This window comes from Dromaius novaehollandiae, chromosome 3 (assembly GCF_036370855.1).
Source record: "Dromaius novaehollandiae isolate bDroNov1 chromosome 3, bDroNov1.hap1, whole genome shotgun sequence".
NCBI classification, from domain to species: Eukaryota; Metazoa; Chordata; class Aves; order Casuariiformes; family Dromaiidae; genus Dromaius; species Dromaius novaehollandiae.
Window position 1 is genome coordinate 97,983,261 of NC_088100.1, and position 21,717 is coordinate 98,004,977.

A 21,717-nucleotide genomic window follows, 5' to 3' on the forward strand; every position below is an offset into this window, starting at 1 on the left:
GTCTGGGGGGATTTTGCTTTGTGACCACACCATTTGACATCAGCGTTTTATTTAAGGCTAACTCAGTGAAAGGTGGTGGCAGCTTTTGCTACCAGTTGTTGTAATAATTACTGAGGGACAGCTGGGAGAAAAAAAGGATTGAAGTGTAAAGGCAGGATATAGTTCCCATGTGATAATTTCGCTATTGATGTTTAAGATATATGCAGTACAGTAGGGATATAGATGCACTGGCCCTTTGCATAAGCACTGAGACAAGATTGCTAACTTGGAAATGTCATCTGCGCACATTGATGAGAGCTACATATAAAATATAACTTAGAATTTTTTTAAAAGCTCTTCTTACCGTGGAACAGCTACTGTTGCTGCTTGCGCTGGGAGTGCTGCTGCCAGGTGCAGTTTGAGGCATTGTAAAGGATGGTATCGTCAGTGTTTCACCTTGCGCAGCATGGCTCTTCACTTCCACTGACCACGACTTGTTTGGTGTCAAAACAGCACTGGTGAAGGCAGGGGCGTCTTCAAACTTCTGTGTCCCTGGATGGAGGTTGAACAATATTAATAGATGCTTTTAGCTTGATGATCTAGTGCTGTGTTATGATATAATTGCAGCTATTCATTAAAAATAAACCCTGCTCCTAGCTGCCCTGACAATAAGCTGGCATAGACTTAATGTATGTTGTTTAGTCAGCAAGAAAGCCAGATTCTGCTCTCATTCACAGAAATTTTCTTCCACTGGTGCGAGCATGGGGGCTTCTATGGCCATTACTGCTGATTTATACACACAGCAAACAGACCTGGCCTATTAGGTTTCTAAATGTAGGTTCATCTGTGGTTCTTTGTTTCACAAAATTTATTTATAGAAATACTAACCAAAATCCAGGGAAATAATGGCATCGCCGGGTGTTGGTGCCAGCTGAGCAAGTTCTTCTGGTTCTTCCTTTAATTTAGTAAACAAGAAGTCACTCTTCTCAGCTATGGGGATCCCATTCTCATAGGTGGTGTTCATTGTCATCAGGTGTGGTTTAAAGAGAGACTCCGTTTGGTCCATAGAGAACACAACATCATTCTTCTCAATTTCACTAACAAGAAAATAGGTTTTAGGCATTTTGCACTCTAAAAAAAAAAGATGTGGATAACATAGGTAATAAACTCTTTAAAGATCAGGCCTTTAAAAATGTTTTGGCCTCTCTCACTTGAACACCAGACTCTTGACAGGCCAGGCATGGTTCCAGCGTTGCTGAGCACCACAATCTCAAATGACGCAGAGAATGTGGTCAGGATTTCTGTGGGAATACTCAATGCTTTGTTGTTCTGGTTTTTAAAGGGATGTAGCTGAGGCTATAATGACCCAGACTATCGCTCAATTAAGTATTTCCTATTTTGGCTTCATCTGTGACCAAAAATACTTGAGCTTTGCCAAACTGACTATCCTGTGGTCCTGATTTTTGAGGAGGAAGGTAGCTTTTCCTAGCAACACAACATACAATTACTGCTTGATTTTATCTCTCTGTCACAGCATTAGAAAAACAAAACATATTATATTATAAAACAAAATCTTTAGTGCAGGCTTTATACCAGCAGAGTTAGTTCTAGCAGCAGAGCAGCCACTGTCGAAAGACTGTAGTGTATTTCAGCAGCTTGCATGAGAATGGACACGCCACATTTTTAATCAATGTCTAATGCTGGTAAACAAGACGGAACAAACATGACTAAACTGATTTCAGAACATCACCACTGAGTAAATAAACTCTTCAAAAATTCCTCTTGATTACTGCGCTCCTTCCAGCGCATGAATCCCCAAGCGGTTTCCATGCTCTCTACAACTTACCTCAGCACATAGTTGACACAGACGATACACTGAGGCTGCAAGTTGCGTGTATTGTAAATCACAGTCCCTTGAGTCTCCAGCCATACGTATCCCCCGTGCTTGGCAAGCATGCGGTACTGGCCAGTCACCACTTGACCTTTTGTGCACACTGAGAAACGGGCAGGGAAATATTGATAATGGAGCAGCACAAGTAAGAAAGTAAAATAAGTAACGCTCATTTTAAATGAAACTGCTTGCAAGTTTTCATTATGCAAAATGGCAGAAATTGCGCTGAAAATGTTTGCTAGCATGGCTGCTTAACAATTGGAAAAATCAGCCACTGAAGACACCTGGCATTTGAGAGTTCTTTTAGATAGCATTTAATTTAATATAAGATCCTAATTGTCCTCCCCCAAAACAATGTCTGCTGACTGCAAGTTTCTCCAAAGCCTTGATTCTAGATGTGACTCAGTTTAGGGTCCCAAGATGATCTGTAGGAAAGAGAATTTATTTGTGCCAAACAGTCAATAGTTTCCATATTTGGGTGACACATAATCCCAAGAGCCAGATGATTTAAAGGAAAAACACAAAGTCTCATAGCTTAAATCCTTTTCTGTCCTCTTTTTGTGCCTTGGAGTTAACAGCTGGAGATACTAACATTACAAATAAAGTGAAGATGTTACTAGCACAACATGGGTCTTTCTTACGATGCTTAAGAAATAATATCAATCTTAAAAAGGTATCAAAGTCAAGAATGATAAATGGGACTGTTTTGCCTAGTAAAGAAAACAAGGCCGAACTATTACATTTATCTGGCTGTTTGAACTGTGTTGATACTGTGGCTCTGTAATAGCTTGAAGATAGCAGGCTAGAAGGAGCCAAGACCCATAAGAAAAATAATGTTAATTTAACTCCAGGTATTTTTGAACTGGCCTGTGTATCTCAAGCAATAACTTGACAAGAGTACAACTCAGGTTTAGCATTTCATCTAGATATTTGAAAGGTGTTGCTCCCCCAAAGAATTATTTTATAATATTTGAAGAGAAAGAGATTTCAGTATGGTGTTTTGGACTTCTGAGATGTAAGGTTCTGTGATGCTGTGCCTCTTGTCCACCCTTTCTTAAAAGCAATTAGTATTGTCATGCAATTTGCAGTTGTCAATTGGGGAAAAATATTATTGATCAACAGTGATATGATGAAACTAACTAACTAATATCTAATAAGAATTGTGCTCGTAAGCGGAAGCAGTCGCTCTGAGTGGGGACTGGCACAACTGAACCCCTGAACACTTTGGCAAACTTTCCTTTTAAGAAGCTTTTGTGCCTGAAAACGGTATGTCATCAAACTAATGCACTAAAATAATGTAATCTGACTCAGCAAGACTGGAAGTTGATTCTTTGTACAGAAAAATTCCTTATGAATGTGGCCAGTAAAAGTAGCTATTTTATTTAACAAGAGTTTTTCCTACATATAACCACATGCAAATATACAGTCCAGCCCTGTGAAATGTAACACCTGTTTTGCAGATAATTGTTATTATGTTGATCTTCCTAAAGCTGGAATTTGTTGGTTTGTTTTCTTCCTGAGTATGTAATCATCCTGCATTTAATTTATTTGGAAAAAGTAGAACATTACCTTTATTGATTAAATACTTCTCGTGGAACAAAATCAAAAGGCTTTCATTTCAAAGTGTTTCAGTGACTGGACTGTTCTGCTCTGCTTGTGAAACATAATTACACTGCTTCCTAATCATCAGCTCATCAATAAGAGTCATAGTGTAGGTGCCTGTTACATTACAAAGAAGCTTTTTACTCCTTTAATCTTTTATTATTATTATTATTCAAAGCATGTCATGTTCTGATATAATAAAGTACAGCAGAATGCCTCCTTGGAGTAATCTTGCAAATTACTAATAAGCTTGTAAATGCTGACTTGGTCATACTCTGAACTTCTCACTTTCTTTTTTAATACACATTACCTGTATCTTGACAGAATTAGGAACAGCCCAATTGAGATATGCTCAAGTTATATTCCTTATATTTGGATGAGGAAAGGAGGAGCCAGGGGTGTCTTTAATGGGGCACAAAGTTTGTTTTTTAATTGCTGAGAAACCCTTGAAAAATATGAATCATTTGGAAGGCTTGTCGAACTTCTGCTAGGTACTTCCAAATGACATGTCCCAGATGGTCACATTCAGCTCCCCACCCAAGTCAAAAGCAAAATTTCCAATAGCTTTAATGGGAACAAAACCAGACCCTAAATGGAAGTAGTTATAGATTATTAATTGTTGAATTGGAAAATGTAGCTCTGCAGTCAATCTTTTGTGTATTTTTATGTAATAAGACAAAGATTTTCATCTTGATTGCATAACTTGTGAAAAACTGGGTATGCTAAATACTGACAAATAAATTCTGCTTCCATACAAATCTTCCATTTGATGAAGACTAATTAAGTTTTTCATACTGTATATGCAGCTATGCTTCCAGCCAAGAACACAAACACTATTATGGCTTTTTTGAATGCCGTGTTGTTATTTCATCTCAAGAAGAAAAAAATCTCAGTATAGTAAAACTGCAATAAGCGTGACTTGCCGGTAAATTGGAGGGAAGGAGAGGGAGTGAATTCTTCTTCTACCTAAAAGACTCATTTGAGGTTTCTCTCTTTCTCTCTCTTCAAACTTCTGTCTCCTCCCGCTATTTCCTATGCATCTTTATGACACAAAGTGGTTGGCATTGTCGGAATTGATGGCTATGCAGTCATATGAACATATACTCTATGCAGAACATATGTTTAATAAAAACAATTGTTTAAAAAATACAAGTGTGGTGAACATGAATTCCATGTTTGGTTTTTGTATTCTGACTTGTGTCTCTTTATATAAGCTATGAGATGGATATTTCTATGTATAAATGAGTATGGTCAGGGAGAACTAGTAAGTTCTGTACAGCTGTATACCTGGTTACTCTGTGTGCTAGGAAACATCTCATTAATATTGGCACATATTAAGAAACTGAGGAGTTTCCTATTCAGAGGGCCTATGGATGCTTGCGCAGTTGCAGCCTGCTACCTCTTTGCCTTTGTGGTCACTCAGTGAGTTGGTAGGAAGCCTCATTGTCCTAGAAGACACAGGGCACATTTATCTCAGTACGACAAAAATGGTCCAGTTTGCTGGTGCTGTAAACTGACAGTCCTGTTATGAGCAACTGCATTTATCAGTTTAGTACAGCACAGAGTTTGGTCCACTGCTTTCCACAGTAGAGATCGTCCGTGCTGATCCTGTCATACTATATACGCTGTGGAATCACCCGTTATAGTTTGACCCTAAACATTTATTATCCACATAGTGCACAGCTCTTTGAGCAGCCATGTCCAGTTTTGCTGGTATAACTGACCCCTCTAGACCTTCCTTTGAGCGCTTCATGATCAGGCCTCATGCCTAACAGCATGTATTTGCAGGACATGGCCCTATTCAGTAGACACAAATGGCATCTAGATGTAACTTGTGCTCTACATGAAGTGAACCTAATTGTCAGAGTGAGGAGCAACCTCCGTCAAAGCCTGATCAAGACAGTTACTAGAACTTATCCTGAAATCTTTACAGGGACAAGTCTTGACTCAGTGGTCCTATCTAATTCATTACCACCATGGAGTGTCCCTCCTGTTACCCAAGAGGTTGCCAATGGTCATTTCAGTCCCCTCTGGCACTGTCCCTTTCTTACAAATGTAATTCAGCAGTTGGAAACCAACAATGCAGCAGCCCCATTCATTACTCGCAATGACTCTTGATAACCCAATGTAGGATATACACATTCTACCTATGGATATCTCTAATTACTTTTTGCTGTTAGAAGCATAAATAGATTTCTTAAGAAACAATTTTAACAAACAGATTCCCAGACCACTTTCCGTAAGTATGGTTTTGGGTTTTTTTAATGGCTCTGGAAACAAGATGATTCATACCAACACTGTTCTACAGCATAAACTTTAATCACTGCCAAATATTCTTTCAAATAACATTTCAACTCTAAGCTGTCCTGTATCCTTGCCACTATAGCTATTACATATTCCCTTGTCACTGTCAGAGTTATTTTTTGCTGCTACTTTTCTCTGAAGAGTACAGGAATACTTTTTGTAAGTATATTTTGGGGGAGTAACTCCTTACAGACATAATGTAAGTCATCGTCTTTTTTGCAAGGTGTTTTTGTAACTCGTGGACTCCATTCTATCAGCTCTTTTTTTTTTTTTAATAATAAAAACAGCAGAAGCAGCAGTTGTACTGCTTCTTTCCCAACAAATCTCCCATGTATTAGTTCAGTGGTTATAAGAGAGGTGGGAAACATCATTTGTACATTAGTGCATCTATGCTGTCTCCAACGAAAGTGTCACCTTTAAGGACAGAAACTTAAGATGTGTCTCAAAATTATTTGATTCGCATCTTATGTGAGAGAGAGGAAGTGTAACTATGTGGCCTATTGAAGAGAGGGAACAGATAGTCAAGCTAGTACTGTCTAACTCAAGTTTTTCCAATTTTCGTATGATCTGTCTCTCTCTCAGGGAGGCAGAGATTCTCTTAAGAGTAACTGTCACCCAAATTTAAAGTATGGCAAAATCAAGCCCTATGGAAATATCAGCAGCAAGTTTCAGCCAGACGCACCCGGTAGCACATAAGCTGCTTGCAAGTGGTAAATTCTGCCCTCAGAGAATATATGCACATAAAAACCAGCCTCACACACAAGGTGCGTTTATATTCTCAACTATGTGTTGAGGAACCTGGAAGCTGTGCTTTTTGTGCAAACTGTGAAGAAAAATAAGAATATGACTTACAGTTCTGATGACTTTTGGTCATATTCTCTGAGTCCAAGGCATGGTAGAACTCATATGCTGAGCGGCCCAGTAGCTCCTCTGGATGGTAACCAATCAATTCTGTTATTCTTGGTTAAGAGAAAAACAAACATTTTAAATCCATGTCACCCTAGCCTTACGTTTACATGTGAAGAGCAGCTATTAGTTCTAGTCCTTAGACTCACAGAAGCAAAACCACACTGCAAAAAATTTGAAACTTCCTAACGCATGAGGAGCTATCGAGGATATCTAATCATGTTCCAAAATGTTTCCACGTTCAGAATAAACTGCCTTTTACTACTACCGTGATTAAAATTCCTAGGGAGGTCATTACATGTGCTGCAGATTTTCCCAAGCGTATTGCACAGTAGCTCTTACAGAAAAATCACAACTGGAAAACCATTGCTTTCAAAGCGTTTTTCTCAAAATGACATTTCTCAAAAGACATTTCTCAAAGTGTCTGCTGCATGGATAAACCTCCACTACCATCATTTGGAATAAAATGCATGCAAGGAATAGAGGGTTACACCATCGTATTTGAAAGTATATATATTTTTAAAAACATATATAAAAGGGTTAGTTCACTACTTTGGGTATTGCATTTAATAAAATAAAAGTGCAAGGTGAGAAATTAACGGTGGTTAAAAAAAATCCACTCTTCTACTTAGTGTTTCTCAATTTTATTACAACTTTAGCCTATGGATTAGGTTACTTGGGTGAGTAATCCACAAACTAAGTAGGATTTTATACAAAGAAAGCCCAAAGCTCCAAAACTAGACTGTTTTCAGAGCTTTTATGAGTACTCAGGCAAGGCAGGATTTCTCACAAGTTCCTGAATAAATAAAAAGAGCTCATCAAAATGTGTAGACAGTTTTCTCTTACTGAGGGGGGGTAGAGGGAAAGGATTTGGTTTTCCTAAATTAAGTTTGAAATACTGTCACACACAACTTTACAGGAAATATGGTTAGTAACAAAATCCTCTATATGCTGTCAAAAGCAAAGATACCATATCTGCTGGAAAAATAAGGAAACATCACTGTTTTTCAGTGAATCACAGTGCTCCTGCATGCCTTCTCCTAGTTTCTAAACTGCAGTAATAACTTGCAGTTTTGCAGAGAGTAGCAGCAAAAACAACTACAAACCGATTAACTGATTGCTAAGTTGTCATAAACGTGGAAAAGCTGGGACTTTTGGAAAGGAAGACTCACGTCTCAGCGTGTAACTGCTATTGCCATGCATGGTGGCATGCCCAGGTGCTCTGCCCTATATATAAAATTCCCTTGGGAAGGGTTTATCTGCCACCATTACTTTTGATTAGTGGCATTACTGCATTACTGCTTTTAAGACACACATCCTCAGTTGGGTGTGCTCCTTTGAAGGATGGTATTGGCCCAACACTCTAGACAAAAGCATGTCTTTACAAGACAGACATATAAATACTGTAAAACAAACAAAAGGAGAGCACAGCAGTCATCTCCTAGATCACCCTCAAGCAAGGAGGACAAATAAGATGTAGCTATTTTGTATATGGTTTGAAAGCCAAGGTGTTGAGTCAGCTTTTCCCTCACCTCCACAGAACTATATAGTTCATACCCGCAGGACACCTTGGTTGTGTCACGCTGAAAAATACTCTCTGTCCTGATTTCCGTGGAATAAGCCTGGGTTTATAATGGTTTAGTTAAGCAAATACTGTAGCTGATTTTATTGGGTTTCCCCATTGCTGGTCATCAACTTTCTGGATAATGTGTCTGACACCTCAGGAGGGAAGAACTGGCAATTACTTTTCCTTTCTGAAGGTCTAAGTACTTACAGCATTGACTTTCCTAATTGTAAATAACCTTTCTCACATGTACAAATAAGGAGTCTTAAGACTTGTTATGAGTTAGACCAACAAAGGCCAAATTTTTGAATCAGGTTTCAAAAAAGGCTGAGATTGCATTTGCATTTTTGTCTCCTTTCACTGACAAGTTTCTGAGCTTTTAAATTGCCCCCCAATCAAATATAGAACTTTTCTCCAAAAACCACAGTTGCTTTTTCTTTTTAGTAAAAGCATAAGTTCTCACAATGAGTTGGTCATAAGAACTGGAGCATCAGGAGAAAACATCAAATAGAGAAGGAGTCCTAATAAAATTAAGGATCCCGAAACACAGTTGCTGCTTCTTTTCATGCAGTTAGCTGGGACACACTGATGTGACAGGCCAGAGACTTTTGCCGGGACTAGTGTAAACATACAGTCTTTAGAAACAGAAACTACAGCCCTCTCATTAGATAATGGCATAGAATCATAAAACTATCCAAATGGGTTTGGAGCTCATCGGGGAAGGCTTTTAAAATTCCCGAAGTTCAGGATTTAATCTTAATCTAGTCATTTGGAGGTCACAGTCAAACAGGGGTTGGGAGGGGAGTGAAGAAAAGGGAAATGAAAGTAATGAAAAAAGAAGCATCATGCTTTCAGCAGTATCAGCGTAAATCCAAAACTACCACAGCCTTAATTGAGTGTCAACAATGGAATTGAGATTGCAAGAAAAAAAATGTGCATTACAGCAGGCCTAGGGCCTCTTAACACTTAGCATTTGAAACTGCAGTCTCTGTGCCAAATTTTTTATTCCAGTCCTGTAATGCCCCTCTCACATTACTTCTCACTGATCTGTTCATAACTATAAAATTACCCTTCTTGTCATCCCATGGCACAGAACTTGTGGTATGATCCTGCTGTGAGGATGTCAAATTTAATTAGATCTAATGTAATCTTGGATTAAAGTTAGCAAGAGATGGGTTGATGTCCTTACACTATAAACAATTAAAAAGTATACAAAACAAAAATAAAAATAAGGTGTTGGAGAACTTTCCTCAATCTACACAATACTGAAAAATTCTAAACCCATGCTGGGTAACAGTGAAATACCAGTCAAGATTAATTGTTTCAAAAGAGCTGCTTTTTAAAAAATTAGCTAAACTGCCTCTATGCCCTTGTTAACTAATCTGTTAATCTGCTACCACTACTGGGTTTCATTACATTTCCCTTTAAACACTCTTGGGAATAAAGTGGGGTTTTTATAGTAGTTTACGGGTCTTTTCTTTTTTTATTATATCATGTTTCTTTCTCCCACCCCAAAAAACTAAAACTGGCTGAAAACATTTCCTAGGTATATTTTTAAATACTGCAGTTTTTATGACAGCTATCCTCTCTCCAAGAATTGTTAACCATATTGTTTTGTCCTACTTGAATTGGCAGATCGCACCCTCCTGTATTTGTCCTTTTCCTTGCTCTAGAGCTGCTGATTTTGGAGAGCTTCGAAGCTCCCAGCCTGCAGTCTTCACAGCCCTGCAAATCAGATTAGCCAGCTCCACGCTGCATCGTGCACCTGGTGCTAGCGCCAGCTCTCCGGTCTTGCACCCGTCCTGTGACTCTCCAAGAAGCAAGTACTGGCAGCTGATGAAAGAAGACCTAAGCAGCTAAAGAGGCTAAACAGCACCTGGGCCAAAAATGCAGTAAAGGAGTTAAAGAGTCTCTGCACCGGGCTCCCTTGAGAATCGCTGTGAGTTTTGCTGCTGAGGTGCATCCTCCAAACTGCATGCTTTCCACAACAGCCTCCAAGGGATGTGCGTTGCCAAAGGAATACGCAGAGGACTAAGCACAAAGGAAAAGGCATTCTACAGAACCAGGAGAGGGAGGACAAACCTGAAAGAGCCATAGAAATGTACATGACTCATGGGAAAATGCATTTACAAAATCTGAGTCCAGGACACAGGACACTTACTTCTACCTGGACACTGGATAGAAAATTGCTCTTTGTGCAAGCTGTGGAATGACAAAATTGTAAAACAAACTGTGTGGTGGTTTTGGATGGCATTCCTGCCGTGCTAGGCTTTGTGTTGCCTTTGCATTTATAAAAACTGAATTGGTGCTAATTAGAATAATAGTAATTTTAGTTGAAGGAGACGGGTGGGCTGAGAGGCTGTTTATTCTCCTGTTAACCACTCTCCTCTAAAAACAAAAATACCTTTGGGAGAATCCTAATTTTACCAAACTGGCACTTTGCTAAATTTGTCACCATGATGTAACTGTGGTCAAAATCTCAGAAAACACATTAAAGAGAAGGGCAGTAGCCCTCAAGTGCTGATCTGTCCCAGCTACCACTATTTAAATACTTTTTGAGCACTACATTCCAGCTTCTCTTAATATACCCATTTTTAAGAGTAGTTGAAATTTCTTGGGATGTGGAGTAAAGGCAAAGTTTGTGCTTAAGGTAGGTGATGGAGAAACAAATGATCTGAATCCTATTTCTGTATTTGCATGACTTTAGCTCATTTTATTTCTCTGAGATGTGGCAAAACATATACAAAGCTAACTGCTTGAAAGACTACATTTCTTAGAAATGAGTTACTACTATTTCTTTGCCCTTCTGTCTCTTTATAGGAATACAAAGCTTTTTTAGTCCATACCATTTCTTGAGTTAAAATAGTATCATAAGAAATAACAGGAATTAGAAGTCAGGCTCTTTGTGAAAGACTACTGTAATGTTTACTGCTCATAAAAAATAACTGGGTATATATTCTTAAGGCCTTATGTGGACTGTGCATGTGAGGGTGTGGAACTCCAGACAAAGTCTTTCTTTATTCAAACTGTTACCAAGTTATTGAAGTTAAATTGGTCTTGACAGGAACAAACAAAAAAATTTATACTTTTAAAGCAGAATGAATTATAAACCCAACACACATTTCCTCTGGGGTAAAGCTGGGTAAACACTCTGCCAGCCTGCTAGCGTGAGCTGCATGTTGTTGTGGCAATCCTGCTAAGTACCCAAATTTACTGTTGAGAGGGAGCCCCAGATAATCCCAAAAGGCAGTAAAAAGCAGACACATTCGTGGCTGCTTCCACTCTAACCCAGGCCAAAAATGTGCAAAAACCTGAGACTGCTGTCCACTGCTCAGAGGGATGGACAGCTGTGCGATTTCAGATGTATCCGCCTTGCAGGTCAAAAAGGAAACCAGATGGGTGTATTAAAAGCTTCACCAGGACTCAGTGTCTCTCCTACTTATTTGGTCTCTCTAGAAGAAAGTTTATTAATGAAAAAAGTTATTCCTGTTTATTGTTAAGAGCTAGTTTTGTCAAATGAGAATCTTCAGCTTTGGATATCATCACTGGCATCTCATTATTGCATGTTTCCCCTGAGCAAGGAGGGAGGGGGGATAGGAAATCCGTTCATGTGCTGATCTGCAGTCTCACCTAATTTAAAAATATTCTCCAAATACAGGTCAAATGGCAAACTGACTTTTAAACCCTTATTTAAGGCCCTATGCCTGAATATTTCAGTTTTACATGGACAGAACTGGAAACAATACAACAGTTTTCTTTCAATTGGACATAGACTGGATTCCGCATGTACGTTCATATGGACTGATGCTCTCGAAATTGCATCTTCTGGTATAATCCTAAATGCATCTATTTTGAATTACCCTACATCCTCCATCACTCCTTTTTTTTCCTCATCCCCTCCATTAAAAAGTTCCAATGAAGACAAAGCAAAAAGAGTACAACTAATTTGGTTTCTTGTAACCACGAACATACAATTCTCCTAATCAGTCATGCCTTCACAGTAATGGACAACACATGCTTTTCAACACATCAGTGCCAGGAAACTGGCGGTACGTGACACAACCTTTGGCATCACAGCACGTACCTCTAATCTGCTCCCACTGTCCAGAATAGATGTATTTCCTTACCTGTCTCTCCTCTCATGCATACTGTCTAGAGCAATTACAGGCAAAGAGCACTCCACCCCCCGGCTTTTGCAGCACCCCAGAGAGAGCACATGTATCAAGGTGAAAAGCTGATGTCACCCACAATGCCACAGTATCCTTTGTGCTTGCAAAGCCCTGGTGTCCACCCAAACACAGCTCATGGTTTTCCCTTGTAAGCGTGAATGACACAGGCTCAGACTGCGTGTGCTGGGGCAGCTGAAGTAGTTTGGGGGTTTTGTGGATATTTTGTATCAAATTCAGATACAGTTTTCACTTCTGTTTCCTGGCTTTTCCACCTCTAACTGCCCGTTGCCTTAGTGGCTCAACATGGGAAGATACTGCTGAGCATCAGTTACGCCTCCAAAGTAACAGAATTCATTTCATACACAGACTTGCCTTTTTTTGGCCTAAAACCACCCTCACCAGAGATCTTCCCCAACACAAAAGCATTGTACAGCTGAAGTAAACCCTTACTCGGCTTATTGAATTGTACCACTGATCAGCATTTCCGCATTACAGCTAAAATAATCCTTCCTTTAAACCACTTAGCCAAGATAACCAGAGCAAGGGAAGGTTTCTGAATAGCTCTCCATTAATGGCTGAAGCAGGCATTTAGCAGAACAGCAACTTGAATTGTGGACCTTATTTTTAATATTTATATCTGAAATACTTTTCTTTACAGGTCCATTGCCTCACTAAAGCTGCTCTAAGAATACCAGCATATTCCACCTAGCCACAGGAGAGTCACAGGTCCACGTATAAAAATTATTTTTGGAGGGCAAACGATGTAGGCTGGTGCATCACACATTCAAAATGAGGGAAGGGGAATTTCTTTGCTGCAGAAAGGCAGGACTACTTTGAAAAGGGTTTAGGCATCTGACTGGCACATGCTGTTTTTCCTCCCCCTTCTCCTCAGTTTTCCTTCAGACTGCATTCACATTCCTGGCATAAGCTCTTCCTTTCATACAATTTGTCTAGCAGCAACAAATCTGATGAGAACAACTGAGCGTTTTGCACTTTTATGTGTCTACTGATGTGTCTTCCGTTGGAGAGAAACTGGCATCCTAGGCGGGAGCAGAGAGCCACAGGGCTCTGCTGAGGGGAACCTGGGAGGTGCCCGAGGTTTGCCTCCTCCTCAGGCCTGGCTGGCATCTCACCACTTTATCATAATCTCAATAAACCATGGATGAAACAGCCAACTAAAACTATCTAGAAAAATACGTGCTGTTTTGTTGCCTGGTTTTAAAGAGAAATTGCTGAAATTCCCTACAGGTTAAATCATCCAGAGGAAGCTGCCGTATTACCCTGCCATGTGAAGAGTTTTCCCTGTAAATCAGCTCCCACTATTTAAAACAGGACTTCATTCTTTTTAAAACAAGTATATGCATGCATCTCTAATGGGAAAATCCTGGTCCCCCTAATTCTCATTTATAACTGTTTATAAAGTCTGACAGAGACATGCAAATGCTGTAATACAGTGAAACCCCCTCTTACTCTCCTCTAGCCTGTCACTGCCTAAGTTTATGGTAATTATAAGGCATGTTGCTTTTTATAACAAGCCACTAATATACTGTTCGATTTTTACCCCAGTAGCAAAATCCTATTGATATCTTAATATTTTCATCTTAAAGTATTTAAAAAGAAAATGTGATGTATTTTGTTGTAGTTGCATCAAAATACACCGTGAGTCAAAATTTTCAGAATTTATATCGAATGAATTTTTCTATGCCTAACTGTGTGTGTACATAAACATCGGTCTTGTGTGCATTATGGGGAATGCTTTTGAAAATGAGTGCCTGTCTACCCTGAATGCATGCACATACAGGGTAGTCTCCTGTACCTTCCTGCAGACAATATCTTAAGTCTCTATCATTGTATTTATTCTCTGAGAATCCTAGCAGCCTTCTTTAAAGAATGGCTAACCTGCTTTCATATAATTACCTTCTACTTATCTGAGCAGAACAGACTCCTGGTGCAACCCACAGTACATTTCTAGTTACAGTATATTTGCTGCTGAATTCTCAGAGAGGACAGAAGAAGGTCAGTCACAAGTTTCACACTTGTAATCTTGCTTTCATCCACAGCCGCTAACCCTGCCAGTTTATACAGTTGCTTCATCACATTATTTAAAAGAATAATCTTGCCTGGAACAAGTTTAAAAAAAAAAAATCCTCAAAAGAACAAGAAAATAGCTAAGATCTCAGTCCTGCCATTTTTTTCATGAGGTTCAAGCATATGTATAATCCCATTGGCAACCCCTTGGATGTCAGCAGTTGCAAGCAGCTCTGAATTCCCAGAGGCTAGTGTCACTAGCCAGAACCATCAAAAACTTCACATCACTTTCAGGGAAAAATCTCACAAACTTTAGAAAAGGTAGGACAGGCAAGACTTTCTGGAAAAAGACAGGGCAGGAGGAAGTTGCATGGGAAGGGATTTCTGGTTCACTCATGCTCACTGGAAAGAGGGGTCCCACAACACTTAGGCGGGAAGAAGAGACACATGGTATGAAATGCCATGGAGATCCCTGGGGAAATTATGCAGGGGGATCTCCATTTTTTCACTGAAAAGGGAAGCATGGTGGAGTGGAAGACACAGGCCTCTCACCTGACCCCAGATCTTTCCTTCTCTTTCATGTCATCACTAGAAGAAGCAGAGAGAGAACCAGCAAAGGTTGTTTTTCACTGAGCAGGAGATCATAACTCTGTTGCAGAGCTGCAGATGCCCTGGACTCCTTAGCTATTCTTAGCTAATCTTGGAATAAAGTATATTACAGCTAACTGATTATATTATCTTGGGTCAAACCAACCATAAAATTGTCCTTGATTAAGGTCTGTAAGGCATATCCTTAGAGGCATTCTCTAAAAAATATAACAGAAATCCTCTTTACTCTTCTGTTTGTTAAGACCTAAGATGCTTATCACTCTAAATTTTCTCATCTTCTGGCAATGAACTTGAGCTCATCACTCGGGAGGAGGAGAAAATAGAGCAGGAGGAGTACCATTTTTCCTAAACTGAGATTTGAGATGGATTAAGTGAGCCACTGAGTATCTGTTTTGGTAACAGACTGTGTTTTCTTCCAGTCCTTCCTTACCAGGTCCACACAGGAAGAAAATTTTGAAGGACTGACTGCTTGTTTCGTTCAGGAAGGTACAAACATCCATGAAAAGGAACAATTAGTGGAGTTTACCTGTCATCACAGTAAGTAAATTTCATGTCCATGCTATGGCGACTCAGGAAGGTCTTGCTGTCCAGGGGGATATCAATGTTTGAAGGATGCTGAATAGGCTCACACATTATTATAAGGCAGGTGAGAAGAGGCTCTTTGTACCCACACAGAGTGTGAGGAGGGCAAGTGTTATATACTTTAACTTGTCCAGTGCAGTGCAAAACCTGAAATAATGATTTTTGAATGAGACACAAACTTAGAATGTACTTTCTCTACAAGCCAAAATGTCTTTTTAAATCAGTAACACTTTTTATGGCTAAAATATGGTACCTTCCATGTGGCAGATTTGAGGTTAACAGTTCTGCCTCTGTTGGTAACAGTACATTTCATCCTCATGAAGAAGTCACGCTCAGATGACATCTCTTTGCTTTTCTTTCCAAAGCCTGGACCTAGATAAGGAAAAGAAAAAAATGAGTCTTCTCGCTTTTGCTTCTTAATTCCTTTTATCTATAAGCACAAAAGATTTGTAAGTAATAATAGACTAATTATCAGATAATTTATCTGCAGAGACCATCAAAGATGCATGGACCAATGAAGCACAGTTTGTAGATCTGAGACCTAAAACTTTAAGTGGAACTTAAATGGGACTGTGCATTTAAATCTATGTTTTAGCTTGCAGCATATAAATCTTTGCAAACAGTTACAAGTGAAAACATTATGCCTGTCTTAACTTGATGAAAGGAACACACTAAACAAGCAGTTCTTAGTGGTATCATACTTAAGAATATTTGGCAAAACAAAACAAAACAAACTTGCAAAGCACTGAATAACAGTTAATGATTACTCCAGGAATGAAAATTCTCTTTACCATGACTAACAGATCTCTACTGTCAGCCAATTACTTCATTTGGTTATTTAAAAAGCAAACAGTGACTCTTTTGTAATTTCAAGATTACCATTTTTCAGACTCAGATTCTCTCGAATTTCTTCATGGTCGCATGGGTGAGTGAAGTCAAAAATGCTGTGTCCAGTTAATTCCACCTGTTCAGAAATAAAAACAATATTCAGCCAAAAAAAGCAACTGCTAATATACAGAAAATAATATAATACAAATAAAATGGAATACTGAGACAATTTCTTGGGAATCTTCATTTCTCAGTGATAATTTCATGTATCTATTTCTAAATACTACCTATTTAGAACAAACTGGTCAGTAAAACTAAGTGTACTGATAGCAGCTGAAAGATCATTTCCAAAATTTTTGAGAGAGGAAGTAAGACAACATGCTAAATTTGACCACTGCAGTATGCAGCGGATCATAACTAGGTTTAACTCAGTCTTCTTTATTAGTAATTTGTCCTGTGTCCTGTAGTTAATCTGTTTACATTGATTCCACAACCATATCCAATCAGCAACTTAATAGGGCGCACAAAACAGCACGCAACATCTGATCAAAATCCTGTGAAAACTTTGGCTATCTTTAATAATATAAAAATACCCATTCTCTTCTCCACAGCAGGTTCTAGGAAGGCAAGCCTTTTTTTCAGTGACACACAACTGTTTTTCTGCATTTAGGCATATGTCTAGTTTCTGGGAATTGTATTACAAAGGCAGGAAAGTGTTAGGGAACAAGTTACCTGGGTTAGACCCATGTATTTGTTGACATTCTCTGACAAGAAGATCATGTCTCCATCCTGTGTCACCACGGCAATAAATCCCTCCAAAGCTTTCAGGTACAAGTTGTCCATCTGCTGGTCTGCCTCTAGTTCATTCTCATTGTCAGCGCATACTGAAAAAAGCACAAAAGCATTTAAAATCTTCAGCTTTTCTAGCTATCCTTTTTCAATACAATCACATCCAATAAAAAGACAACAAAATACTTTTCTGCTGTTAGAATTTCCTTTCCATAATACTGTTCTGGTGGGAGTGTTTTTGAGAAGAAATCAAACCCGCATAGTGTGTGAAAGGGAAATCCTTATTATTATAAAGGCAGAAGATTTTTTTCCTGAACCTTTTTGTAAATATATGTGATAAACCCTTTACTCACCTTATATTACGTGTGTTTCTGTAAGATGCTTTTTCAGTATGTAAATCTGTGTTTACACTTATATAACCAGACACCAAGGTACATATTCTTAGCACATATTCTTTTGGCCTCAAAATTCCTTTTTATCTCCCAACAAATACCAAGAAAGCAGCAAGTATTATAGAAGGTAAGCAAAATTTGTGCATTCCTAGCAAATGGCCTAACAAAAGACATTTACATGAGTTCAGGTTTCCTAAGAAGTTCAAATACTTTTCCTACTAAAAGTGCCTACATCGACTGTTCCATTCATTAGGGAGACCTCTCTAAATGCCTTTAGTATAAAATTTAGAAAAATAACTCCCTTGCCATCTTTTTGAGGAATTTCCCTTTCATCTAACACATCTCAACAATTCCCAGGAAAAATACACATCCATTCCCCCGATACCTGCTTGTGCAGTTGCAGACTTCTGAACTCCGTACATGCCACTCGGCTGAACTCCGACACGCTCTGTTATCTACCTGACTCCTGTCCGGACAGGAGAAAAGACTCTGTATCCTACTTGCATCCTATGGGTTTGTACATGTAGATGAAGGTTCATGAATCCAGCACGTCTTATCTTTTCCTGGGGAAGTCAGGCTACTGTTGTGATGAAATCAAAAGCCACACTGGTATATTTATGAAAGCATTTGTGTTTTTTGGTTAATCATCTCCCTGTGGTGTTTTTTTGCTTTCCTGCGCAGGCAATTGCCTCTTGCCTTCTCTTCAAAATGTTAAGATTGTTAAATGTTTCAACTCCATGAATAAGAAACCAGCAGATGATTTCTGGGTGATTAGTATAGAGAAGTTTCTGTGTAGGAGTGGACCCAATAATTTCTTGCCATGTTTTACATATAACTTCCTAGCCTTCTGGGTTTTCTTAGGAAATGATTTATAGGTATCACAGCTGTTCTGTGCCCCTTAGTCAGCTAGGCTAAGCTTATCCTTACAGTTTTACCAGTAAGCCTGCACATTTGTGCTCAGTTTTTACAAATCTGTGTAGTGGTAGAGCAGGCCCTGAATAATTAAAAAAAAAAAAAATCCTTCTTGCTTCAGAATAAAGGATAACAAACTCTAATCCTACACTGCCAAAGCCCTAGCCACTGACAAGCCAGTGGGTAAGTCCCGTCTTGATCGAAGGCACTCCATGGCCAGAGGCAGCCAGAGTGGCCCGAGAGGGAGCTGCGCACAGGAGCAGCCCCACCACATCTGGCTGGCCAGACGGCTCCAGTCTTAATTGCATCAGCCATAGTTGCAGGAACAGTGAGAAACTTTTCAGTTTCTCGGAGAACTTGGTTTTCTTTGTTGGCTTAGTGTTGCAGTTTCAGCATACTGTTTTTGTTCTCTAGTACACATCCTATTAAGACAAGAGAATATTTCAGTTTTGTCCTTTTCCTCCCTGAAACAACACATTCATCATTTTTCTTCATGTTCCTTGTGGAAATACTCATTTTGGAAGAAGTCTAGAAGCATAAAATCATTTGCTTCTGTTTCTATTGCTTTGTATTTGTTTGTATTGCTTCGTAAAACATATTAGGGGGTTGGGATTTTTTTTTTTTTTTTTTTTTTTTGGTAGGGAAAAGGCTGAGCCAACTATACAGTTTTTACTTTAAAGCATTAATAGATTAAGATTTAAGGACGAGTCCAACTTATATCTTCCGCAACTGCATCAGCCAGTGCCTAAGGATGGACTGGGAGCAAACGCAGAGGGACGAGCATTTGCAATGCAGAGCTGCCCCAGACACTGTTCAGAGTGGACAACCCTTGGTGACAAAAACGACACTGGCTGCATGCTGCTGCCTCTGCCTCTCGCTCCTCACTGTGCTGCACAGGCAGCAGCCCATCACCCCCAGTGCAAAGAAGGGAACCAGCACACCCAATCTCTGAGCCACTGGGAGCACTTGGTTAATCATCCTCTGCTTCTCAACACCAGCTTTCGCTAGCAGGGAAGAGAAGTCACTTGTCGGGGATCGCCAGCGCAGGCTGGGCATTTATCCCGAGCGTCTCTGCACTGCAAGTCAAAGTAGACATGCAGGGGGGCCAATTCCTCCTTAGTACAAAGCGAATGGCTTCAGGAAATTACATCAGGGCTAGAATTTAAAATACAAAAAATACACAATAATATATGTGAATAGTACGCACTTTGACCATAATGACATTAAAAAAAAAAGAAGAAGGTAAGTGACCATCTGCTCCCAAGCTTGTTTCTGCTGTGTAAAGAATGTCAAGGGTTTTTTTGACTTTTCCGGAAGCCAACAAATGGTTTATTCAGCAGGGATCATGGCTATAGCCCAAGACAATCAGCCAAGTGTGGGTTCAGAGAAAAAACTGACTTTTCAGCTCTAACCCCAGACCCTCCTTTCCATTTTTTTTTCCAGCTCATTAAGTTTGCATTAACAAAACATCACCATTCAAAGGCAGGAAGGCTATTCAAAGCATTTGTATTCTTAAATGCCTCCAACAGTGAAAGACAAACACTTTACTTGTATTATCAGATGATTAAGTTTGCTTTTCCATGTATATAAATTATATTACTTATACAAACACACACAGAGGGCACAGGATCACTCACATTGGGGCTGCAGGTTCAAACCCTTAATGTCCTAGTCTAGCCAAGCACTTTAATATAGAGTCAGCTTTAAAGCACGTGGTTATGGGGATTTGTTGGATGGGAGTTTAACATTTTTATTAAAATTACCTTAGTCCAGCTGGAGGCATCTGTGATGCGGACTGGGAAGAGGGAGAGCAGAGGGTTTGTGCTGCTGTGCAGTCCCCCCATACACACACATAACCTGAAAGCACAGCCAGCACGTTTTGCAGACATCCTTCAGCTTCCCAGATAATAAACCCCTTTGCATCCCTTGCTTCCCTCAGCAGCCCCAGCTTTGGCAGGCAGGAGGAGCTTGCAGATGCACTCAAGGGCAGATCATGGTTTCATTTGGTACTTAATAGGGCATGCTCCCATTCTCTACAAGACGGCAAGGAAGTCTACAGCAAAGAAATAGGCTGGATGCTATTGCAAGCCCCTGCTGGGCCCTGTATCAGGTAACTTAACAGTATAATTATACTAATGTATATCAATAACATCCCTAGGACAGCTGCAGTTACACCTATGAAAATCACTAGCTACTAATATCTTTATACACAGAGAATACACACATAAGAAGCTTGGTATATCAGAAGCAATACAGTTTTTTCCACTGGCAAAAATCTGGTTTTCTTTAGAATTAATCTATTTGGTAGAAGAAAAACAAATAAAGCCATTGCTACTGCCAGCTGCTCCCAGAAATCCCTCTATTCTTTCATTTTGCTTTAAATATTCTTTATTAATTTACTTTGGGGCCAGACTGAAGCATTAGTATAAGAAAATTCAATTTCAAATGAAAAACATTTGAGGAAGCTGGGACCAAATGAAAGTAAGGTTAGGATGAAGAAGTGGTGGCAGAATTTAACCTTCAGGTTCCCCTTAGGTTTGATGTCACTTTAGCTAGGTAGTAGCACCTAATGTACACTGGCCAGAATTTTCCAGGTCTTATGGAGAGGTAACTATGGAATCAAATAGCACTGATTTTTAGGTAGGACTTTTGTTGATTTTAAAATAATCGCCAATTAAATTTTGAAATGAGCTTTTTTTTTTTCTGCAACTTTTTTCATTTCTCCCTTAGTAATGGCAGTATTTCATTTCAGGCACCAGGATAATACAGCAGGGAGACTGGACTGCAAATACTCCAATTTAGCTATAAACTGGCATAAATATATAAATTATTTAACTATAATTCAGCAGAATGAAGTATTACAATATTGCTGTTCGTATTATAGTTGCACTGATGGATCCCAGCCAAGATTGTTCTCGCATAGCACTAGGAAGCCAATAAATGAGAGAGAATCCCTATCCAGCTTAGATCAGGAGATCAGATCAAGTCAGAGGGGCACAGAAAAGTGAAGTGACCTCCCCGGGGTGACTGCCACAGCTACAGCAGTATCAGGACCAGAGCAATGGTGTCTTGAGTCCCAGTCTGATGTCTCATCCACTGTTCCTATTGCCCCAAGGCAGCATTGCTCAGTCTGTAACCATTTTTTATCTTAAGCTTTTTCTA

The 21,717-nt window shown here is 39.4% G+C and overlaps 1 protein-coding gene across 3 annotated transcripts in view; it reads right to left on the reverse strand.

The window, feature by feature from the left end:
- The window catches only part of EPAS1 (endothelial PAS domain protein 1), a 79,160-nt gene that overhangs the window by 8,008 nt on the left and 49,435 nt on the right, over nt 1–21,717 (reverse strand). For all 3 annotated transcript variants that reach the window (XM_064509566.1, XM_064509565.1, XM_064509567.1), the window contains exons 3-10: nt 17,195–17,346; nt 16,514–16,598; nt 15,888–16,006; nt 15,579–15,781; nt 6,629–6,735; nt 1,826–1,973; nt 868–1,076; nt 344–531 (exon numbers count right to left, since the gene is read on the reverse strand). In XM_064509566.1, the coding sequence (XP_064365636.1) occupies nt 344–531; nt 868–1,076; nt 1,826–1,973; nt 6,629–6,735; nt 15,579–15,781; nt 15,888–16,006; nt 16,514–16,598; nt 17,195–17,346 (1,211 nt within the window). The remainder of the gene's footprint in view (nt 1–343; nt 532–867; nt 1,077–1,825; nt 1,974–6,628; nt 6,736–15,578; nt 15,782–15,887; nt 16,007–16,513; nt 16,599–17,194; nt 17,347–21,717) is intronic.